This window comes from Bicyclus anynana, chromosome 8 (genome assembly GCF_947172395.1).
Source record: "Bicyclus anynana chromosome 8, ilBicAnyn1.1, whole genome shotgun sequence".
NCBI lineage: Eukaryota > Metazoa > Arthropoda > Insecta > Lepidoptera > Nymphalidae > Bicyclus > Bicyclus anynana.
In genome coordinates, this window is record NC_069090.1 from 7817923 (window position 1) to 7839593 (window position 21671).

At 38.0% G+C, this 21671-nt stretch overlaps 4 protein-coding genes across 4 annotated transcripts; 3 read left to right on the forward strand and 1 right to left on the reverse strand.

Annotated features, from left to right (window-relative positions):
• Nucleotides 1–96: 96 nt before the first annotated feature.
• Nucleotides 97–11045, reverse strand: LOC112056281 (BRCA1-associated protein). Its single transcript, XM_052883262.1, has 11 exons — nucleotides 10707–11045; nucleotides 9758–9995; nucleotides 9061–9225; nucleotides 8226–8401; nucleotides 7446–7622; nucleotides 7080–7182; nucleotides 6427–6518; nucleotides 4838–5024; nucleotides 3735–3884; nucleotides 2813–2930; nucleotides 97–2024 (listed from the first exon to the last, which is right to left on the reverse strand). Exons 1-11 carry the CDS (start codon nucleotides 10783–10785, stop codon nucleotides 1872–1874), a joined length of 1638 nt encoding a protein of 545 aa, XP_052739222.1. The 5' UTR covers nucleotides 10786–11045; the 3' UTR covers nucleotides 97–1871.
• A 1373-nt stretch (nucleotides 11046–12418) lies between these two features.
• LOC112056799 (protein unc-45 homolog B) lies at nucleotides 12419–15526 on the forward strand. The gene has a single exon (XM_024097287.2). It carries the CDS (start codon nucleotides 12607–12609, stop codon nucleotides 15424–15426), a length of 2820 nt encoding a protein of 939 aa, XP_023953055.1. The 5' UTR covers nucleotides 12419–12606; the 3' UTR covers nucleotides 15427–15526.
• A 50-nt stretch (nucleotides 15527–15576) lies between these two features.
• On the forward strand, nucleotides 15577–18498 carry LOC128198342 (protein unc-45 homolog B-like). The gene has a single exon (XM_052883260.1). It carries the CDS (start codon nucleotides 15588–15590, stop codon nucleotides 18396–18398), a length of 2811 nt encoding a protein of 936 aa, XP_052739220.1. The 5' UTR covers nucleotides 15577–15587; the 3' UTR covers nucleotides 18399–18498.
• A 50-nt stretch (nucleotides 18499–18548) lies between these two features.
• LOC128198341 (protein unc-45 homolog B-like) lies at nucleotides 18549–21570 on the forward strand. Its single transcript, XM_052883259.1, has one exon. It carries the CDS (start codon nucleotides 18560–18562, stop codon nucleotides 21368–21370), a length of 2811 nt encoding a protein of 936 aa, XP_052739219.1. The 5' UTR covers nucleotides 18549–18559; the 3' UTR covers nucleotides 21371–21570.
• Nucleotides 21571–21671: the final 101 nt, after the last annotated feature.

Sequence of the window (21671 nt, forward strand, 5' to 3'; positions counted from 1 at the left end):
CCGCTAAAGACACCTAAACTTTAATCTATAATAATGTTTTTCGAAGGGTTCGTGAAAATAACGATCACTAATTTTAAAAGAAAGAATAAACAATACAACTTTTGTACTAATTTATTTTAGCTTAATAAAAATATCTTTCTATAATATTAATAATTATGTTTATATACAAACAGACAGAAATACAAAAAATAATAATTTAGGTTTAGACGCCGCCTTTCAATTCGAATCCAAACCCTTTGACTACTTTCAAGGTATTTTACATACAGAACTATTTAAAACTATACTATGTGCGCCGTAGCATGGTGCGGACGACAGTTGCCTTATGACGTTCATAATACATACTATTATCGTGAAGCGCGGCAAACTTTCAAGCGTGAAACGAACTGTCACCCGCACCTTGCTACAGCGCACGAACTGTAGCGAACTCGGTCAAGCTTCGCTTGATCCCTACCCTACCCTACTCATGTACCAAATAAGCGTAAAGCAATGCGCAACAATACTGCATAGCTTTATGGACTTTTCAAGTTTAAAGAAACCTTAACCGAAAATTAAAAAAAAGAATTCCCATATAGACCAATAAAAACTTTGTGTACGAAAGTTCAAAGGATTTGAATCAACTGTAGAGTTTAATTATATCTTTCAAAGTTTACTACTAAGTATTTAAAAAAAATAAGATTTTTAATATCATACTCTGAGAAGCCTGTAATGTCAAACATGTAAAACGTTGTCGACAAATAATGATGAAGTTGAAATATTAATCTCTCTTTCGCCCCTACGTAGCGAAATAGAGAGACATTAATTATTTCTCTCGTCTCGAGTTACGAGTATGTCATAGTGCGTAATTCAGGCCTAGATTGCAATTGAATTATTTTAAGAAAGTAGGTCTTTACTGCTCTTTATTCCATTAGGGTTCATTTACACGAGCAGCAACGAGACGTCTCGGCGCCACTCAACAGCAGTCAACGGCAGTCGACTGCAGTCGTCGGTAGCAGTTGTCAGCTGCTGTTGGCAATGTGCTGCTCGTGTAAATGAACCCTTACTAGCCGACGCCCGCGCATTTCCCGTTCTCGCGAGAATACGGGTATAAAATATAGCTTTCGAATGGTGAAAGAATTTCCACAATCGGTTCAGAGATTCAGTAGATACCCTACAATATCACAAACTTTACCTCTTTATAATATTAGTACAGATATGGATGTATTATGTAAAAAGGGTCAGAGTCTTTATCATCAGTCAATCGAGCGAAAAGCGAGCTTTTTCAGATTATCTCTATGTGATCGAATCAGAAATGAGATCCGCAGAAGAACCAAAATCACCGACATTCTTCAACGAGTTGGTTGAAGTGGCAATGGGCGGGGCATATACTTCGAAGAGCCGATGGACGTTAGGGCCCCAATTATTATTGCTGGATGCTGGCGGCTCAAAGCCATGTTGTTTGGAAGACCCTAAGGCCAAGTGCAGAAAAGGCCAAGGAAAAAGAAGAAGAAGAAGACGCTTAGGCTGTCTGTCCACCAAAGCAGACCGAGGGAGCGTAGCGGAGAAACAGAGTAATGCGGAGCGGAGTTTGCTTACTGTGTCTGTCCACCGTCTGTTGCGGAGCAGAGTTAAAATAAATGAAAAATGTTAAATTTAATTTATTTAACCCCACTCCGTTTCCCGCACCGCTTACTGGTTTTATATAAAAGTCCCTGTCCACTTAACAGGAACGGAGATTTTGTGCAATCCTATTGGTTAATATTTCTCCGTTACTCGTCTCCGCTGCCACGCTCCACTTTGGTGGACTGGTAGCCTAAGAGAGGGGTCTAGCTGACGTCTATCGGTTGATAATGATGATGAATGACGTAAAAAGTCCCTTGTGTGAAAAGTTCAGTCTACCGTCGTCTGCGACGTGGCTTGACGGGCGGTTGCACGGTGACGCTGGCGGATGCGATCTCGTCTTGCGTGGTCCCCTCCACCTTCTCCAACTGTCCACGCGCCTCCACGAAGAACATCACGTCGCGGAGTTGCTCTTTCAGATCAGCCACCTGGTTAACATACAAATATCTTACACTATTCGCGAAATTGATTGATGTTAATCAAATACGATAGTCTACTCTAGACACAAATTTCGATTTACTACTGCAATTTTTAATTGTTGTCGGTTTTGCCCGAATCGAAGAATTCGAAGCGATCTTATGTTTGAACACGAAGCGCCGCATTCACTTTAGACGCGAGGCAAGGCAGAGTTGCACGAAGCGAAGCGATATTTGACACCTACATATTTAATTAATTTACTTCGAGAGTAGGGTATTGGGGGTGATAGCATTTCATGGATTAGTCGTGCGGGTCTATGTGACACAGAGAAAAATGTACCCTGTACCCGAGTGTTAAAGAGTACCTTTATAACATGCTAAAACTAACATTCTCCTTAGAACCTTACTAGAGCAGCTTTGGAAAAAGCAGCAGGAAAAAGAAGAAGAAGACCCTAAGGCTGTCTGTCCACCAAAACAGACCGAGGGAGCGTAGCGGAAAAACGGAGTAATGCGGTGCGGAGTTTGCGTACTGTCGTCTGTTGCGGAGCAGAAAGAGTGTAGAGTACCCGAGTGTTAACTAGTACCTTTATAACATGCTAAAACTAACATTCTCTGCTCGTATTATTCTCTTAGTATTATTCGCTTAGCCACATTTCATAAAATCTTACAAGAGCAGCTTTGGGTACCCATTCTAATAAAGAACTAGCTGCAGTTGCTAGTAAGGCCAAGGTTTTAAGGTGGTGCTCCTCCAAAGACACCCTGCTGTAGCTAGTGACAATGTATGAACATATAACAGTTACCTCTGCGAGGAAGGCTTCCTCCCGCTGCTGCGCGCGCTCCTGCCACTGCTTGTGTGACGAGGCCAACGCCGCCGCTAGCCCGCGCTCCTCCGACGCTTCGTTTTGTAGCGACGACACTCTGCCAGAAAGCAATTTAACCTTATTTATTGATTTATTCATTAAGATATATCCAAATGATAGGAATTTCAATTAATAAGGAGAGTTTGGGCGAGCACAGAAGCATCGCCCAATGGGGCGGAACCTCAGTGGCGTCACCGAGGAGTTTGGGCGAGCATAGAAACATCGTCTGATGGGGCGGGACCTCAGTGGCGTCATTAGCGAGTTTGGGCGAGCACAGAAACATCGCTTGATGGGGCGGGACCTCGGTGGCGTCACCGGGGAGTTTGGGCGAGCATAGAAACATCGTCTGATGGGGCGGGACCTCAGTGGCGTCATTAGCGAGTTTGGGCGAGCACAGAAACATCGCTTGATGGGGCGGGACCTCAGTGGCGTCACCGGGGAGTTTGGACGAGCGCAGAAACATCGCTTGATAGGGTGGGACCTCTGTGGCGTTACCGGGGAGTTTGTACAATCGCAGAAACATCGCTTGATGGGGCGGAACCTCAGTGGCGTCACCGGGGAGTTTGGACGAGCGCAGAAACATCGCTTGATGGGTTGGGACCTCTGTGGCGTTACCGGGGAGTTTGGACAATCGCAGAAACATCGCTTGATGGGGCGGAACCTCAGTGGCGTCACCGGGGAGTTTGGACGAGCGCAGAAACATCGCTTGATGGGGCGGGACCCCAGTGGCGTCATCAGGGGGTTAGGACAAGCGCAGAAGCAGAATAAATGGGCGGAACGACTCGTAAAGGGCATCTTCTCTAAGACTGAGAACACCGTAGCAGTGTGGTCACACTCTGAAGTCTAAGCTAACAACACTAACTTGCTAGTGAGATGGCTCAGCTTGCGCTCGAGGGTTTTGTTCTCCCGCTCCAGCGCAGAGACCCGCTGGCGCAGCGCCGTCGACTCCGTCTCGGCCGTGAGCGCGCGCTCCTCCGCGGCGGTGTGTTGAGCAGTGTGCTCACACTCTAACCTAAAAAAAAATTGGTGTTCTGTAAAGTCAGTGATAGTGATTTAAAAAAAAACATGTGCATTTGGGGACGCTCGACCTTTAACTATTTAGACTATGGACCTGTTTCGCACCCAAAATCACCAACAAAAAAGTCTGTCGTTTTGAGGGGGAAGAAACTCACACATCGAAAATATTTAACACCACTAAATATATTCTGTGTCCAAGGTCCATACACTACACGCGTTAGATCATTGATTTTTGATCTTTGCCAGAGGGGTAACGGTTAGCGAGGCAGGTCCTGTTATTAATGGTCGAAGAGCTCGACGGCTGCCACCTTAGACCATTTATAACAGGACTTGGCTCGCTAACCATTACCTCTCGTTTAGTGTGGAGGTAATACCTAGATGGCATCACCAAAATAAACATATGAATACGACCTATCTTTCAAGGTCAATGATTAGTATCAGCCTTATTTATCTACCAATAAAAAAACAACACGCGTTTTATTGATCCTATTTTACTACAATTTACAAAGTATTTTATTTGTTTACATAAAAAATGCATAGTTACAATCACAAAACTAAATGAAAACACAAAGTTGGCAAATGTAATTAAAATGCTGGAGACGGGCAGCCCTTTCACATGTTTACGTACCGCGCGGCTGTAGGTATTTATTTCAAAAATACGGCCGAGTTACAATACTGCTTGTATATATTTTTACTGTGGCAATGTGTTTGTTAGTCTGTGTAAAAGTTACGCGTGTGTGTATTGCGAGTCAAATTTATAGTTGCGTGTAGTGTATGGACACTTAATGGTGTTAAATGTTTTCGATGTGTGAGTTTACCTCGTCCCCCTCAAAAAATGACAGACTTTTTTGTTGGTGAATTTGGGTGCGAACCAAGTCCAGTTATTAATTGTCTAAGGCTGCCACATACGTGAGAGAAAGTGCTTCCTCTAATAATTAATATACTAACTGTGCGATTTTCTCCTCGTAGTACATCCGCTGGCTATCGAGCTGCTGCGTCAGTATGTACGTGAACTCCAACTGAGCGGAGTCCAGCTTCTCCCCCCCGCACGCCGCGTCCGCCGCGAGCCCCCCATCAGCCGCTACCAGCTTACCATCCGCCTTGTTTTGGACCAAACGGTGAACGAAATTGTCCCCTGAAAATTTCATTTTTTTTTTCATTTTCTTTACAAAACAATCTATACTCTATATTACTTATTACTTATATATAAAGCTGAAGAGTTTGTTCGTTTGAATAAACGCGCTAATCTCAGAAACTACTGGTCCGATTTTGAAAAACTCTTTCAGTGTTAGATAGCCCATTTATCGAGGAAAGCTTTATTATTCCCCGTATTCCTACGGAAACGAGAACCACGCGGGTGAAACCGCGCGGCGTTAGCTAGTATTATACTAATTATAAAAGAAAATACAATCATAATAGATAATACATTGCCAAAAAATACTTAAAAAATATAATAAAGAGTTTTTAGCATTGAACAGCGGAAATAGTGAGTACATGAGTATTATTCAAAGTATTGTTATTGATACTTTTAAAACGTGCTTTTTTATTTACATTTAAAGAGCTATAATTTAGGTCTAAAATAGAAAATTCGTAATAATATTATTATCTCTTAGCTCGAGAAACAAATGCGTGTATATTTTTTATAAAAGATGGGAGGTAAAAATAAATTTAATTTACGGTTGGGGCGAATAGGAAGTTTTAATCGGTATGAAAAATTTATTTTAGATTATTATTTATTTAGATCATAGAGCCCGGGACAATCGATCATGCTATTCATTACTTTTTAAAAGAATGTGATATAAAATATAATTTTTTTTAACGTTTTTAGGCAGGTTGGGCACTTCTAGGAAGACAAAAAGTACTGAACGTTTCTCGGTTGAGAAAAGCACTACTGTGGGCTTAACATGCGACCAACGACTTATCTCGCGCAGAGAAATAGACAAACTTAAAAGCAATAGCGGCGCAACCGCAAATATCGCTGTATTATTCATTGTGTTGAGGCTGGGACAACTCTGCATCCATTGGTCTATGTTTTGTCTATTTGGTCGCATGATAGGCCTATCGGCATAGAGAAAACCACTGAACGCTTTCGAATAGGGAAAAGCATTGAACAACTGGCTAGTTAACAATTTTTTAAATGGTCTTAAATTGTTCATAATCGTTCTACTAAGTTGAAAAAAAAATGATCATATTTTTTTGAGAAGTGATTACATGAAAATTTCAATTTTTAAATATTTTTTGACAATACGAGCCAAAACGCTGTCGGCCATGATGGTCTATTTTAACTGTTTCATAACATCACGTTAATTGACAAAAATATTATTTATCAATTATTTATTGGTTATAGACTTTAGTACATCAAGTAACATTGTGACGTCACAAAATGGATGACAGAGTTTTTGACGTTCGTTTCGTCGAGCATAAACAAAGACACAAAATTACAAAAACTTTTTCGTTTATAATATATGTTTTTGACATCATATATAATGTTAACACAACATGTTTACAAGTTTGCTATGAGTATGTTATTTATTTACCTGCATAATCCCAAACTCTATTTGAACCTAATTGCAATGCGTATGTGTGATTTGAAGCAAGGAAATGTTTGGCTGCATGCCCTTTTTCATATCTGAAAATAAAATAACGTATAATGTATAAGTTACAAAATTAATTAAACATTTTTCTACAACAAATTTTAATTAGATAAATTTATAGAGCAAATTAAACTTATTCCACTTTTGGCAACAACTATTGAATTGTAATATGGAATATATGAAACAATTAGAAGCAATATTGGCGAAATAATTATTCAATTTTATTGAAATTGCTTCAGATGGCACCACTTACTTGCTTTATTGTCGTTTGTGTTGCTCCAAAAATTTCCCATGCAAAAACTTGTTACATTCTTATATATTAATCTATGACATCTATACTAATATTGTAAAGAGGAAAGATTTGATTGTTTGTATGTTTTTAATAGGCTCTGGAACTACTAAACTGATTTGAAAAAATCTTTTACTGTTGGAAAGCTACACTATCCCCAAGTGCTATAGGCTATATTTTAACCACCAGGAACCACGCGGGTGAAAACGTGCGGCGTCTTCTAGTATTTCATACACACACACACACACACACACACACGCACTTTGGAATTTCCAATTTAAGTAGAAATTGTTGTATATGTACGTACCTGCCGCATCCAACATGTCCACAGATGAGACAGATCCACAGAGACCCGGCTTCTAGACCCTCCGCTATCCCCGACGCTTCCTTCGACTCATCACCATCGCCCTCTGCAAATCATTTTCACACGATAAGTTTTGTTTGGAACTACAAGTTACGGAACGTTTTTAAGAACATGTAAATTTTTAAAGAACGTGCCCCATGCATTGATTTCAATAATAGTTATGTAAAGCACTGCACTGCACGCCGGCAACGATCTCTACCTGCGGCGGTGCCGTCGCTCTCTCACCGCACCAGGCACTCCGCGTGGAACGCGTGCGAGCACTGCACGCTCAGCACGCCGGCCACGCTCTCGTCTGTGCGCTATGCCTACCTGCGGCGGTGCTGTCGCTCTCGCACTGCATACAGAGCGCGTGTTCCCGCGGCTCGGGCGTCTGCGCACATCGGCACACGGGACAGCGCGCGTCGCGCCATCGCACTAGGCACTCCGCGTGGAACGCGTGCGAGCACTGTACGCTCAGCACGCCGGCCACGCTCTCGTCCATGCGCTCTGTAGAGATAAAATTCGATTTATTTACATGGTTGGCCTTAAAATGATACATTTTATATTACACATCATACCATTAGAGCATTTATATGCCTGACATGCATACAGAGTACAAACTCCTCTGGACTACAGGAGAGATTGAAACAAACCCTCATCAATGGCAGTTAAACCAGAACCAAGGTAAGATTGTATTTTTCAACAATAAGTATCTCTATTTTTTATATTTCATACTGCTTTGTCTTTGTTTTTTGTATTTGAGAAAAACATTCCATGTCCTTTATGAGCTGTTTTTTACTGTTTGCACATAAACAAAGTAAGTGTAAGTTTGTAAGCTCTATCGGCGGCCTGCTGAGTTACTGGAGCGAGCTCGGCTGGATGCAAATGAATCCAGCAGTGACCTACACATAACGGCCAATCACAAGGCCAAGTGCGGAAACGGCCCAAAAGGAAGATTGTAACGAAGTGTACGGAACACCAAGCAGCTCGAGCAAGGATTCCGACACTCGCATTCTTGGAACATTCGAGAAGCCAGCTGCCGGCGCAGACTACGTCGAGCGGATGACTCATCGCAGACTAAACCGAACCCAGAGGTAAGTTGTAAGGTACCTAGACAGACAGGGCAGGTGGGCAGCTCCGTGTGCGAGGCGGGCGGGCTGCCGTGGCGCGCCCACTCCACGCGCGACACCCACGCCATGTGGCACAGCGCGTGCGGCTCCAGGCTGCTGTACGGAACACCGGAGAACGCTGCGTGGAACTCGCGCGCTGACTGACACGTACGGAACCTATTATTTATAACATGTTATATAGACTCGAATGACCACGGCGCTAGAAAAACTGATGACACAGTAAAAATTTAAAACATTTGCAAAAATAGGTGCAAGTTATATACCAATAATTAAAACTTCTCTATAAACTGCTTGAAGACTGACTAATAATGCACAGTTCTATATTAAAACAGCATTCTATTGTAATATAGAACTAGTGACTCATTTTCTGAAAGAAACCAAATTTGAGAGAATATCTTGACATATAAGACAAAATGTTGTAACCAATTAAGTAACTGTTTTTGTTTATCAACTGCAGTCATTTGCTTTAATTTCTAATGTATCAGTTATTTTATTCAGTACCTAAAGACCTTTTCGTCATAGAGGTTGTCCAGAGGTACACAATCATATAAATTTCAGCTCTCATGCAGTATTACTTGTTTCAGCCTTAAGGGCATGGTTGCCAGTGTACAGGCTACTTGCCTGCTGTACAAAACTAAGAAGATTTTTTGCATATAGGCAGTTTAGATGCCTAGAAACTCTAATCACATTTTTATTTGTGAAAATAATCTTGTAATTGATGGGTCATCTACTTGGTTTGTTAATTATTACCATGGACAAAATTTTTTATTATAACTATGCACAATAAAAATCAAACTCAAGTAAAAAAATCTTACGTGAGCAGTGCCATATAATGGTCTGGTGAGCCATCCCTCAACACTCTGACATGTGAGATGTCATTTTGGCAGGCTGCAGCAAACGCCAGCAGATCAGGGGCCCCCAGAGCACCGGGCACTGACAGCAGACACAGTGTCTTGGCCTCCTCGGCTTCTTTTAGCTCACTACAACAATAATAGTAACATCCATCATTCCATAATATAAGCATTCATGTTAAGAGTAAGTCTCGGCGGCAGTCAACGGCAGTCGTCAACTGCAGTCAACGGTAGTCAACTGCAGTCGCCGACGTCTCGGTTGCTGCTCGTGTAAACGAACACTAACTCAAACACATGAAAAATGTGTATCTAGAATTAAATATTAAATAATTTGAAAATATGTATGACTAGCAGACCCCGGTGACTTCAGCCGCCCTTTCTGAATCTGGCCCTGTCATAAAATCTGTTCTTACTTGATGTCTAGTTTGATTTTTAACAGGCTTCAAAAAAAGCAAAAGGTTTCAACACTGTTATTTTAAGACACTTATCAGGTCTCATATGCACAACAAGAAAGGTAAAGAGGTATTTTAGGTCTACAAATCACAAGCTAAAATTTCTTTGAAAATTTTGATGCTGTGTATGTGTTAAGATTAAGTATTTTTGTAACAAATATTGTTTACACATGAAGAAAGAAAGAAATATAGTTTTACAAAAGACTTACTTTTCTTTATAAAGATGTAGGATCCCTTTAGTAACTTCAACTAAAGGGTTACCGCAGAAGAAACTTATAGATTCAATATCCTCTGATGTGCTAGTCTCTTGAGGTGGCCGTCTAGAGCTAGTGGGCAGGATGCCAGTGTCAGTGTTTGGACCAATAAGGACACTGGCATATGTCTCCACTGTGATTGTTTTGGAGTCCCGAGCACCCCTGTCTCGTTTCTTTAGCTCTTTGGCTGTTTCTGGTAAAAAATAACACAATTTTGTAATGTCATTAAACAGCTGTATTGTTGGTCCAGGGTTAACTAAATTGACTTCATATCACAAGGTCCAGGGTTTGAGTTGTAGGTAAGTTTATGATATGCTGAGTTTTTTTTGTATAAAATTTCCAATCAAATTCTCAGCATGGTGTTATTGTCATTAACATCTGATGATGGTTGTTAAAGAAAAATATTATAACCTTAAGCCCGCCAACCAGCTTTGGAGCAGTGTGGTGGGTCTTGCTCTATATCCTCTCTACTTTAATAAGGAAGGCCTGGTCCTGTAGAGGGCCATCAAAATTTGTATATTTATTTTTAAAGAATTGTAGCCATGTCTTCTTGTAAATATTAAAAAACAATAATATTTTGCGATTTATTTGAGAAAATAAAAGTGAAAAACTAAATTTTTTGCTTGAAATACAGGATTTCGTAATGATTTCACCCAAGAAGAGCGAAAACGTAAATACGAAAAGCAGCTCAAACAAAGAGCTTTGACTGTTTAACAATGATTTTTACATTGATAATACAGTCAATACTAATGATGGCAATCTCGATAAATTATTTAAAGTAAACGAAATGGTGTATGTACTACATAGGTAAAACAAGTAGGGTATGTGTATTTCTACAACGTTGTAATACGCGTATTATATTATTACGGGTACCTTTACTATTAAGAAATTCAGATTAACTTACCTTTTTCAGCTACAGAATCGCACATTTCGGGTAGCTCTTCATCAATTTCTATACGTAAAACACACAAAGAGACAGACATTTACACAATATTGTTCCAAATAATTGGCACAAAAATAAATCTTAAATCCTATGCCAGTCTGGAAGGACTGCTCATTTGTAAGCTTCAGTTTTTACTTTATGAAACAAGAAATAGCATTTTAATTGAACACAGACTGGATCACATTTCCTAAACTTTAATAATGCTTTACAATTTTACATGAATTCTTTAATTCTTTTTATACAAATAAAAACAGCTGGAACCTTTGTTTATTTTCTAATAATTTCTGAAGGATTATGCTGTAAAACTTTGTGAGCGATCAATGACGTGACAACCACAGATTATTATTATACTAGCAGGATTATGCTGTAAGATTTTTGAAACTCATTTTAGAAAGAAAGAAAGAAAAAAGCTTTATTAGAGAACAATTTGTTCTTTGAACAAATTTTGTTGTGTGAATTTAATGTAAATTTTACTGCGTTGAGAACATTTTAGGCCCCTTGAGATGCTGATGTTTGATGACTTACAAAGGATTTACAGAATAGAATAGATATGTATGGATTATTACATCGATGGATTCACAAAACGATAAACGCAACCACAGATTCAACTCATTTCCCTCTTCTACGATTAGTAACATAAACTTCATAACATAATCATAATAACAGGACCTGTCTCGCTGGACATTACCCCTCTGGCAAAGATCAAAAATCAATAATCTAACGCGTTTATAAAAACTGTTGCTATAGAATCGATGTTCATTCTTATAATCGTTATCGTCGTGTAAAGAGCTCCGTACAAATGTCGATTTATGTAGTTGAACGGCATAAAAAAACGGTCAATAACTTGTATTTAAGTATAGTATGGCGTAACGTTTCATTTGACGGCCTCCGTGGCGCAGTGGTATGCGCGGTGGATTTACAAAACGGAGATCCTGGGTTCGATCCCCGGCTGGGCAGATTGAGATTTTCTTAATGTGTCCAGGTCTGGCTGGTGGGAGGCTTCGGCCCTGGCTAGTTACCACCCTACCGGCAAAGACGTACCAAGCGATTTAGCGTTCCGGTACGATGCCGTGTAGAAACCGAAAGGGGTGTGGATTTTCATTCTCCTCCTAACAAGTTAGCCCGCTTCCATCTTAGATTGCATCATCACTTACCATCAGGTGAGATTGTAGTCAAGGGCTAACTTGTAAAAAATAAAAAAAAAAATTGTAAGTATTTCTACCTTGATTTTATCAAGTGATAAAAATAATATCTGAAAAGTATCGAGTCTTTTGACGGCAAAACATCGATCAACTAATCGAATATTCTATGTATATATTCTGTGGATAGTCTAAGCGATGTGTTTTTTTAGTCTGTGTATATATGTGTATACGCGTGTGTGTATTGCGAATCAAAAAAGTTGTGTGTATCTATCAGAATATATATAATGGTGATAAATATTTTAGATCTGTGAGTTTACCTCATCCCCCTCAAAAAACGACAGACAATTTTGTTAAATGTGATGCATCTTCATTATCTAATTACTCTATGCCTTTCCCTTATCCCCCAGATTATAATTACTATAACTGAACCATAGACTCTGGAAGAAATGAAGACAAAATGTTCAAAGTCAAACAACTGTAACTGTCAGTGTCATGTGAAGAGTGTCATATTTGAGCTACTTGTCAATGTCATAGTAGATCTCATCATTTGACGTTTGTGGTTCGGATCTCGGGTTAGGTTTACAAAAATACATTTTCTATTTTAGTAATTTAGTGAGATGTACGAGAACTTGCTAGAATACTCACCAACATCAAGTATATAAAAGCGAGTCCGATCGCCAAAGTGAATAAAACACCGACCTAGCAGATATCTGACAACAATGATAGATCTTACAGAAGCTGAAAGTTACAAGAATAAAGGCAATGAAGCCTTTAAGTCTGAAAACTACGAAGAAGCCGTATCACTATACAGTAAGGCTATCAATTTAGCTCAGAAGGACACACGTGAGTACGCTACGTATTTGAAGAATCGTGCAGCAGCATATCTTAAGATGAAAGAGTACCATAAAGTAATAAAAGATTGTGATGAAGCTTTATCAATTGTCCCCGAAGATCCAAAAGCTTTGTTTCGCCGCTCACAAGCGTTAGAATGCTTAGAGCGTTTTGAGGAGGCATATAGAGATGCTAAAACGATATTCACAGTGGATCCCAGTAATAAAGCGGTACAACCAATTCTGTCGAGATTGTATGCTATTGTTCAGGAAAGAGTTAAAAATGCAGCACAAACAACTTCAAAAGTGGACCAGATGTTTAAACTAGCGTTTGAAATGAGTGAAGACATTGAGAAACGTGAAAAAGCTATAGTTAACCTACTTGTTCTGGCGAAGGAAAACACAGGTGCAGAAGTGATGATGAAAAATGGTGTTGTCAACAAAATACAACAATTGGTGAAGATTGAAAAGAATATGGATATATATGTGAATGCTATTAGGGTTATTGGCCAACTCTGTAAAAGAAATGTAGATAGGACGAAAGAAATTATCAAATTGGTTGGAATCCCATGGTTTTTAGAAATCATTGACAGTGAAAATGAAACAAGAGTTAATGCTGCTCAATATTGCTTGCAGATCATCCTGAATACATTTTCAGGAATGGATACCAAAAAAGATACAAAACCGGACACTTCTCTATGTGAACAACATAAGAGTGAAATTGATACACTACTGACATGTTTGACATACTCTATTACTAATAGAGTCATAACAGGCTTAGCTAGAGATGCGATTATAGAACTGATTATGAGAAACTGCCACTATAGTAGCCTTAATTGGGCTGAAAGGTTTGTTGAAATTAGGGGCCTACAACGTTTACTTGAAGTTTGTAGTGAATTAGAAGAATACAAGTATGAGTCTGCAATGAATATCACAGAATCGTCAAGGACAGTAGCTGCTGCCTGTATGGCGAGAGTCTACGAAAACATGTATTATGAACAGGCAAGAGAAAAGTTTCACAGTCAAGTTGATGATTTTGTCAAAGATAAGCTTTTGACTCCTGATTTGGAATCTAAAGTAAGAGTAACAGTAGCTATAACATCATTACTACGTGGACCTCTTGATGTAGGAAACTATATTATATCAAAAGACGGTATCTTAGAGATGATTTTAGTCATGGCTCAAACAGATGACCCTTTACAGCAAAAAGTTGCTTGTGAATGCTTAGTGGCTGCTGCATCAAAGAAAGACAAAGCAAGAACTATCATTAATAAGGGTGTTGATATTTTAAAAACCTTATATTCAAGTAAAAATGATGCTGTGAAAGTTAGAGCATTAGTGGGTCTTTGTAAAATAGGAAGCTTTGGTGGAGATGATGCATCTATACGTCCTTTTGCTGATGGATCTACAAAGAAATTAGCAGAAGCTTGTACTAAATTTTTAACCAATCCAGCTAAAGACAAAGATATGAGGAAATGGGCAGCAGAAGGTCTTTCTTATCTAACTTTGGATGCAGATGTAAAGGAGGCATTGGTTGATAATAGACTAGCTATCCAATCTCTTATTGAACTAGCAAAATCAGGTGATCAGTCTTGCTTATATGGTGTAGTTACTACATTAGTTAACTTATGCAATGCCTATGAAAAGCAGGAAATGATGCCAGAAATGTTAGAACTTGCAAAATTTGCTAAACATCATATACCAGAGCAGCATGAACTAGATGATCCAGATTTTGTTAATAAAAGGTTGACAATTCTTTGTAAAGCAGGGGTGACAACTGGCTTAGTTGCCTTAGCCAAAACAGAAAGTCATAATTCAAGAGAGTTGATTGCTAGAGTTTTCAATGCCATATGCAGCTTGCAAGATTTAAGAGGCATTGTAGTGCAACAAGGTGGGGCCAAAGTTCTTATTCCTCTGGCACTTGAAGGTACCAGCAATGGAAAAAAGCAAGCCACACAAGCTTTGGCTAGAATTGGCATTACAATTAATCCTGAAGTAGCATTTCCTGGACAAAGAAACTTGGAAGTAGTAAGACCTTTAGTAGCTTTGCTGCACCCTGAATGTACTGCCTTGGAAAATTTTGAAGCACTGATGGCACTTTGTAATTTAGCAGGTATGAATGACACTACAAGAAAGAGAATATTAAAGGAAGGTGGGTTAGCTAAAATTGAAAATTACTTATATGAAGATCATTTAATGTTATCTAGAGCTGCAGCACAGTGTGTATGCAATTTAGTTCAATCTGATGAGGTTATAAAAGCCTTTGAAGGTGAGAATGACAGAGCTAAGTATTTATATTTACTGTGTCAGGAAGAAGATGTTGACACAGTCATGGCTGCTGCCGGTGCACTGTGCATCCTAACTTCAGTCAGTAAAATTTGCTGTAGAAAGCTATTAGATCTGAACTCTTGGGTTGAATCATTAAGATGCCTATTAGCTAACCCAAACAATGAAGTTCAATACAGAGGAGCGTACATGCTCTATAATATCATAAATGGTGACCGAGATACAGCTGCAAAAATATTTGAAACTGACATAATGGAAATATTAATGGCACTAACAAAATTAGATAATCCAGAACTAAACAAAGTCAAAGAGTATGCAGAAAAGTGTTTAGCAGCAGCTGAAACTTTAGGAGTTATTAGAAAGCCAGAAGAAGGAGCACCTAGCCAGTCTATTCAGGAAGAAAATATAGAAGAAGAAGACTAATATCAGTATAAAATACTACTATTATTAAATGAGATTAATATGAATAAAATAACTGTATTTAGTATTAAAACATGTGTGAAACTTTTTGTAGAATGAAAAATGAATATTTAATTTTTTTATTACTGTCTTTTTTGTGTTATCATAAATAAGTAATATTTTATATGTTTGTAACTAAACTAATAACTAATAAAGGCAATGAAGCCTTTAAGTCTGAAAACTACGAAGAAGCCGTATCACTATACAGTAAGGCTATCAATTTAGCTCAGAAGGACACACGTGAGTACGCTACGTATTTGAAGAATCGTGCAGCAGCATATCTTAAGATGAAAGAGTACCATAAAGTAATAAAAGATTGTGATGAAGCTTTATCAATTGTCCCCGAAGATCCAAAAGCTTTGTTTCGCCGCTCACAAGCGTTAGAATGCTTAGAGCGTTTTGAGGAGGCATATAGAGATGCTAAAACGATATTCACAGTGGATCCCAGTAATAAAGCGGTACAACCAATTCTGTCGAGATTGTATGCTATTGTTCAGGAAAGAGTTAAAAATGCAGCACAAACAACTTCAAAAGTGGACCAGATGTTTAAACTAGCGTTTGAAATGAGTGAAGACATTGAGAAACGTGAAAAAGCTATAGTTAACCTACTTGTTCTGGCGAAGGAAAACACAGGTGCAGAAGTGATGATGAAAAATGGTGTTGTCAACAAAATACAACAATTGGTGAAGATTGAAAAGAATATGGATATATATGTGAATGCTATTAGGGTTATTGGCCAACTCTGTAAAAGAAATGTAGATAGGACGAAAGAAATTATCAAATTGGTTGGAATCCCATGGTTTTTAGAAATCATTGACAGTGAAAATGAAACAAGAGTTAATGCTGCTCAATATTGCTTGCAGATCATCCTGAATACATTTTCAGGAATGGATACCAAAAAAGATACAAAACCGGACACTTCTCTATGTGAACAACATAAGAGTGAAATTGATACACTACTGACATGTTTGACATACTCTATTACTAATAGAGTCATAACAGGCTTAGCTAGAGATGCGATTATAGAACTGATTATGAGAAACTGCCACTATAGTAGCCTTAATTGGGCTGAAAGGTTTGTTGAAATTAGGGGCCTACAACGTTTACTTGAAGTTTGTAGTGAATTAGAAGAATACAAGTATGAGTCTGCAATGAATATCACAGAATCGTCAAGGACAGTAGCTGCTGCCTGTATGGCGAGAGTCTACGAAAACATGTATTATGAACAGGCAAGAGAAAAGTTTCACAGTCAAGTTGATGATTTTGTCAAAGATAAGCTTTTGACTCCTGATTTGGAATCTAAAGTAAGAGTAACAGTAGCTATAACATCATTACTACGTGGACCTCTTGATGTAGGAAACTATATTATATCAAAAGACGGTATCTTAGAGATGATTTTAGTCATGGCTCAAACAGATGACCCTTTACAGCAAAAAGTTGCTTGTGAATGCTTAGTGGCTGCTGCATCAAAGAAAGACAAAGCAAGAACTATCATTAATAAGGGTGTTGATATTTTAAAAACCTTATATTCAAGTAAAAATGATGCTGTGAAAGTTAGAGCATTAGTGGGTCTTTGTAAAATAGGAAGCTTTGGTGGAGATGATGCATCTATACGTCCTTTTGCTGATGGATCTACAAAGAAATTAGCAGAAGCTTGTACTAAATTTTTAACCAATCCAGCTAAAGACAAAGATATGAGGAAATGGGCAGCAGAAGGTCTTTCTTATCTAACTTTGGATGCAGATGTAAAGGAGGCATTGGTTGATAATAGACTAGCTATCCAATCTCTTATTGAACTAGCAAAATCAGGTGATCAGTCTTGCTTATATGGTGTAGTTACTACATTAGTTAACTTATGCAATGCCTATGAAAAGCAGGAAATGATGCCAGAAATGTTAGAACTTGCAAAATTTGCTAAACATCATATACCAGAGCAGCATGAACTAGATGATCCAGATTTTGTTAATAAAAGGTTGACAATTCTTTGTAAAGCAGGGGTGACAACTGGCTTAGTTGCCTTAGCCAAAACAGAAAGTCATAATTCAAGAGAGTTGATTGCTAGAGTTTTCAATGCCATATGCAGCTTGCAAGATTTAAGAGGCATTGTAGTGCAACAAGGTGGGGCCAAAGTTCTTATTCCTCTGGCACTTGAAGGTACCAGCAATGGAAAAAAGCAAGCCACACAAGCTTTGGCTAGAATTGGCATTACAATTAATCCTGAAGTAGCATTTCCTGGACAAAGAAACTTGGAAGTAGTAAGACCTTTAGTAGCTTTGCTGCACCCTGAATGTACTGCCTTGGAAAATTTTGAAGCACTGATGGCACTTTGTAATTTAGCAGGTATGAATGACACTACAAGAAAGAGAATATTAAAGGAAGGTGGGTTAGCTAAAATTGAAAATTACTTATATGAAGATCATTTAATGTTATCTAGAGCTGCAGCACAGTGTGTATGCAATTTAGTTCAATCTGATGAGGTTATAAAAGCCTTTGAAGGTGAGAATGACAGAGCTAAGTATTTATATTTACTGTGTCAGGAAGAAGATGTTGACACAGTCATGGCTGCTGCCGGTGCACTGTGCATCCTAACTTCAGTCAGTAAAATTTGCTGTAGAAAGCTATTAGATCTGAACTCTTGGGTTGAATCATTAAGATGCCTATTAGCTAACCCAAACAATGAAGTTCAATACAGAGGAGCGTACATGCTCTATAATATCATAAATGGTGACCGAGATACAGCTGCAAAAATATTTGAAACTGACATAATGGAAATATTAATGGCACTAACAAAATTAGATAATCCAGAACTAAACAAAGTCAAAGAGTATGCAGAAAAGTGTTTAGCAGCAGCTGAAACTTTAGGAGTTATTAGAAAGCCAGAAGAAGGAGCACCTAGCCAGTCTATTCAGGAAGAAAATATAGAAGAAGAAGACTAATATCAGTATAAAATACTACTATTATTAAATGAGATTAATATGAATAAAATAACTGTATTTAGTATTAAAACATGTGTGAAACTTTTTGTAGAATGAAAAATGAATATTTAATTTTTTTATTACTGTCTTTTTTGTGTTATCATAAATAAGTAATATTTTATATGTTTGTAACTAAACTAATAACTAATAAAGGCAATGAAGCCTTTAAGTCTGAAAACTACGAAGAAGCCGTATCACTATACAGTAAGGCTATCAATTTAGCTCAGAAGGACACACGTGAGTACGCTACGTATTTGAAGAATCGTGCAGCAGCATATCTTAAGATGAAAGAGTACCATAAAGTAATAAAAGATTGTGATGAAGCTTTATCAATTGTCCCCGAAGATCCAAAAGCTTTGTTTCGCCGCTCACAAGCGTTAGAATGCTTAGAGCGTTTTGAGGAGGCATATAGAGATGCTAAAACGATATTCACAGTGGATCCCAGTAATAAAGCGGTACAACCAATTCTGTCGAGATTGTATGCTATTGTTCAGGAAAGAGTTAAAAATGCAGCACAAACAACTTCAAAAGTGGACCAGATGTTTAAACTAGCGTTTGAAATGAGTGAAGACATTGAGAAACGTGAAAAAGCTATAGTTAACCTACTTGTTCTGGCGAAGGAAAACACAGGTGCAGAAGTGATGATGAAAAATGGTGTTGTCAACAAAATACAACAATTGGTGAAGATTGAAAAGAATATGGATATATATGTGAATGCTATTAGGGTTATTGGCCAACTCTGTAAAAGAAATGTAGATAGGACGAAAGAAATTATCAAATTGGTTGGAATCCCATGGTTTTTAGAAATCATTGACAGTGAAAATGAAACAAGAGTTAATGCTGCTCAATATTGCTTGCAGATCATCCTGAATACATTTTCAGGAATGGATACCAAAAAAGATACAAAACCGGACACTTCTCTATGTGAACAACATAAGAGTGAAATTGATACACTACTGACATGTTTGACATACTCTATTACTAATAGAGTCATAACAGGCTTAGCTAGAGATGCGATTATAGAACTGATTATGAGAAACTGCCACTATAGTAGCCTTAATTGGGCTGAAAGGTTTGTTGAAATTAGGGGCCTACAACGTTTACTTGAAGTTTGTAGTGAATTAGAAGAATACAAGTATGAGTCTGCAATGAATATCACAGAATCGTCAAGGACAGTAGCTGCTGCCTGTATGGCGAGAGTCTACGAAAACATGTATTATGAACAGGCAAGAGAAAAGTTTCACAGTCAAGTTGATGATTTTGTCAAAGATAAGCTTTTGACTCCTGATTTGGAATCTAAAGTAAGAGTAACAGTAGCTATAACATCATTACTACGTGGACCTCTTGATGTAGGAAACTATATTATATCAAAAGACGGTATCTTAGAGATGATTTTAGTCATGGCTCAAACAGATGACCCTTTACAGCAAAAAGTTGCTTGTGAATGCTTAGTGGCTGCTGCATCAAAGAAAGACAAAGCAAGAACTATCATTAATAAGGGTGTTGATATTTTAAAAACCTTATATTCAAGTAAAAATGATGCTGTGAAAGTTAGAGCATTAGTGGGTCTTTGTAAAATAGGAAGCTTTGGTGGAGATGATGCATCTATACGTCCTTTTGCTGATGGATCTACAAAGAAATTAGCAGAAGCTTGTACTAAATTTTTAACCAATCCAGCTAAAGACAAAGATATGAGGAAATGGGCAGCAGAAGGTCTTTCTTATCTAACTTTGGATGCAGATGTAAAGGAGGCATTGGTTGATAATAGACTAGCTATCCAATCTCTTATTGAACTAGCAAAATCAGGTGATCAGTCTTGCTTATATGGTGTAGTTACTACATTAGTTAACTTATGCAATGCCTATGAAAAGCAGGAAATGATGCCAGAAATGTTAGAACTTGCAAAATTTGCTAAACATCATATACCAGAGCAGCATGAACTAGATGATCCAGATTTTGTTAATAAAAGGTTGACAATTCTTTGTAAAGCAGGGGTGACAACTGGCTTAGTTGCCTTAGCCAAAACAGAAAGTCATAATTCAAGAGAGTTGATTGCTAGAGTTTTCAATGCCATATGCAGCTTGCAAGATTTAAGAGGCATTGTAGTGCAACAAGGTGGGGCCAAAGTTCTTATTCCTCTGGCACTTGAAGGTACCAGCAATGGAAAAAAGCAAGCCACACAAGCTTTGGCTAGAATTGGCATTACAATTAATCCTGAAGTAGCATTTCCTGGACAAAGAAACTTGGAAGTAGTAAGACCTTTAGTAGCTTTGCTGCACCCTGAATGTACTGCCTTGGAAAATTTTGAAGCACTGATGGCACTTTGTAATTTAGCAGGTATGAATGACACTACAAGAAAGAGAATATTAAAGGAAGGTGGGTTAGCTAAAATTGAAAATTACTTATATGAAGATCATTTAATGTTATCTAGAGCTGCAGCACAGTGTGTATGCAATTTAGTTCAATCTGATGAGGTTATAAAAGCCTTTGAAGGTGAGAATGACAGAGCTAAGTATTTATATTTACTGTGTCAGGAAGAAGATGTTGACACAGTCATGGCTGCTGCCGGTGCACTGTGCATCCTAACTTCAGTCAGTAAAATTTGCTGTAGAAAGCTATTAGATCTGAACTCTTGGGTTGAATCATTAAGATGCCTATTAGCTAACCCAAACAATGAAGTTCAATACAGAGGAGCGTACATGCTCTATAATATCATAAATGGTGACCGAGATACAGCTGCAAAAATATTTGAAACTGACATAATGGAAATATTAATGGCACTAACAAAATTAGATAATCCAGAACTAAACAAAGTCAAAGAGTATGCAGAAAAGTGTTTAGCAGCAGCTGAAACTTTAGGAGTTATTAGAAAGCCAGAAGAAGGAGCACCTAGCCAGTCTATTCAGGAAGAAAATATAGAAGAAGAAGACTAATATCAGTATAAAATACTACTATTATTAAATGAGATTAATATGAATAAAATAACTGTATTTAGTATTAAAACATGTGTGAAACTTTTTGTAGAATGAAAAATGAATATTTAATTTTTTTATTACTGTCTTTTTTGTGTTATAATAAATAAGTAAGATTTTATATGTTTGTAACTATTACATAAAATAAACTATGAACAATATTTTTTTTTCTCTTAGCACATTATTTGATTATTCTACTCAGTATGAAATCTAGAAACAGTTTAATTAAGTAGTATTGATTCTAGAAAAAGAAACCATTGAC

Excerpts from the sequence above, each read along its gene's own strand:
- LOC112056281 (XM_052883262.1), bottom strand. The coding sequence starts at position 10,785 with ATGTCTGTCTCTTTGTGTGTTTTACGTATAGAAATTGATGAAGAGCTA. Across the intron at positions 5,025-6,426 it reads TAGAGTTTGGGATTATGCAG|GGGACAATTTCGTTCACCGT; the intron begins GTAAATAAATAA and ends TGAAATTTTCAG. Across the intron at positions 3,885-4,837 it reads TACGAGGAGAAAATCGCACA|GTTAGAGTGTGAGCACACTG; the intron begins GTTAGTATATTA and ends ATTTTTTTTTAG.
- LOC112056799 (XM_024097287.2), top strand. The coding sequence starts at position 12,607 with ATGATAGATCTTACAGAAGCTGAAAGTTACAAGAATAAAGGCAATGAA.
- LOC128198342 (XM_052883260.1), top strand. The coding sequence starts at position 15,588 with ATGTTTGTAACTAAACTAATAACTAATAAAGGCAATGAAGCCTTTAAG.
- LOC128198341 (XM_052883259.1), top strand. The coding sequence starts at position 18,560 with ATGTTTGTAACTAAACTAATAACTAATAAAGGCAATGAAGCCTTTAAG.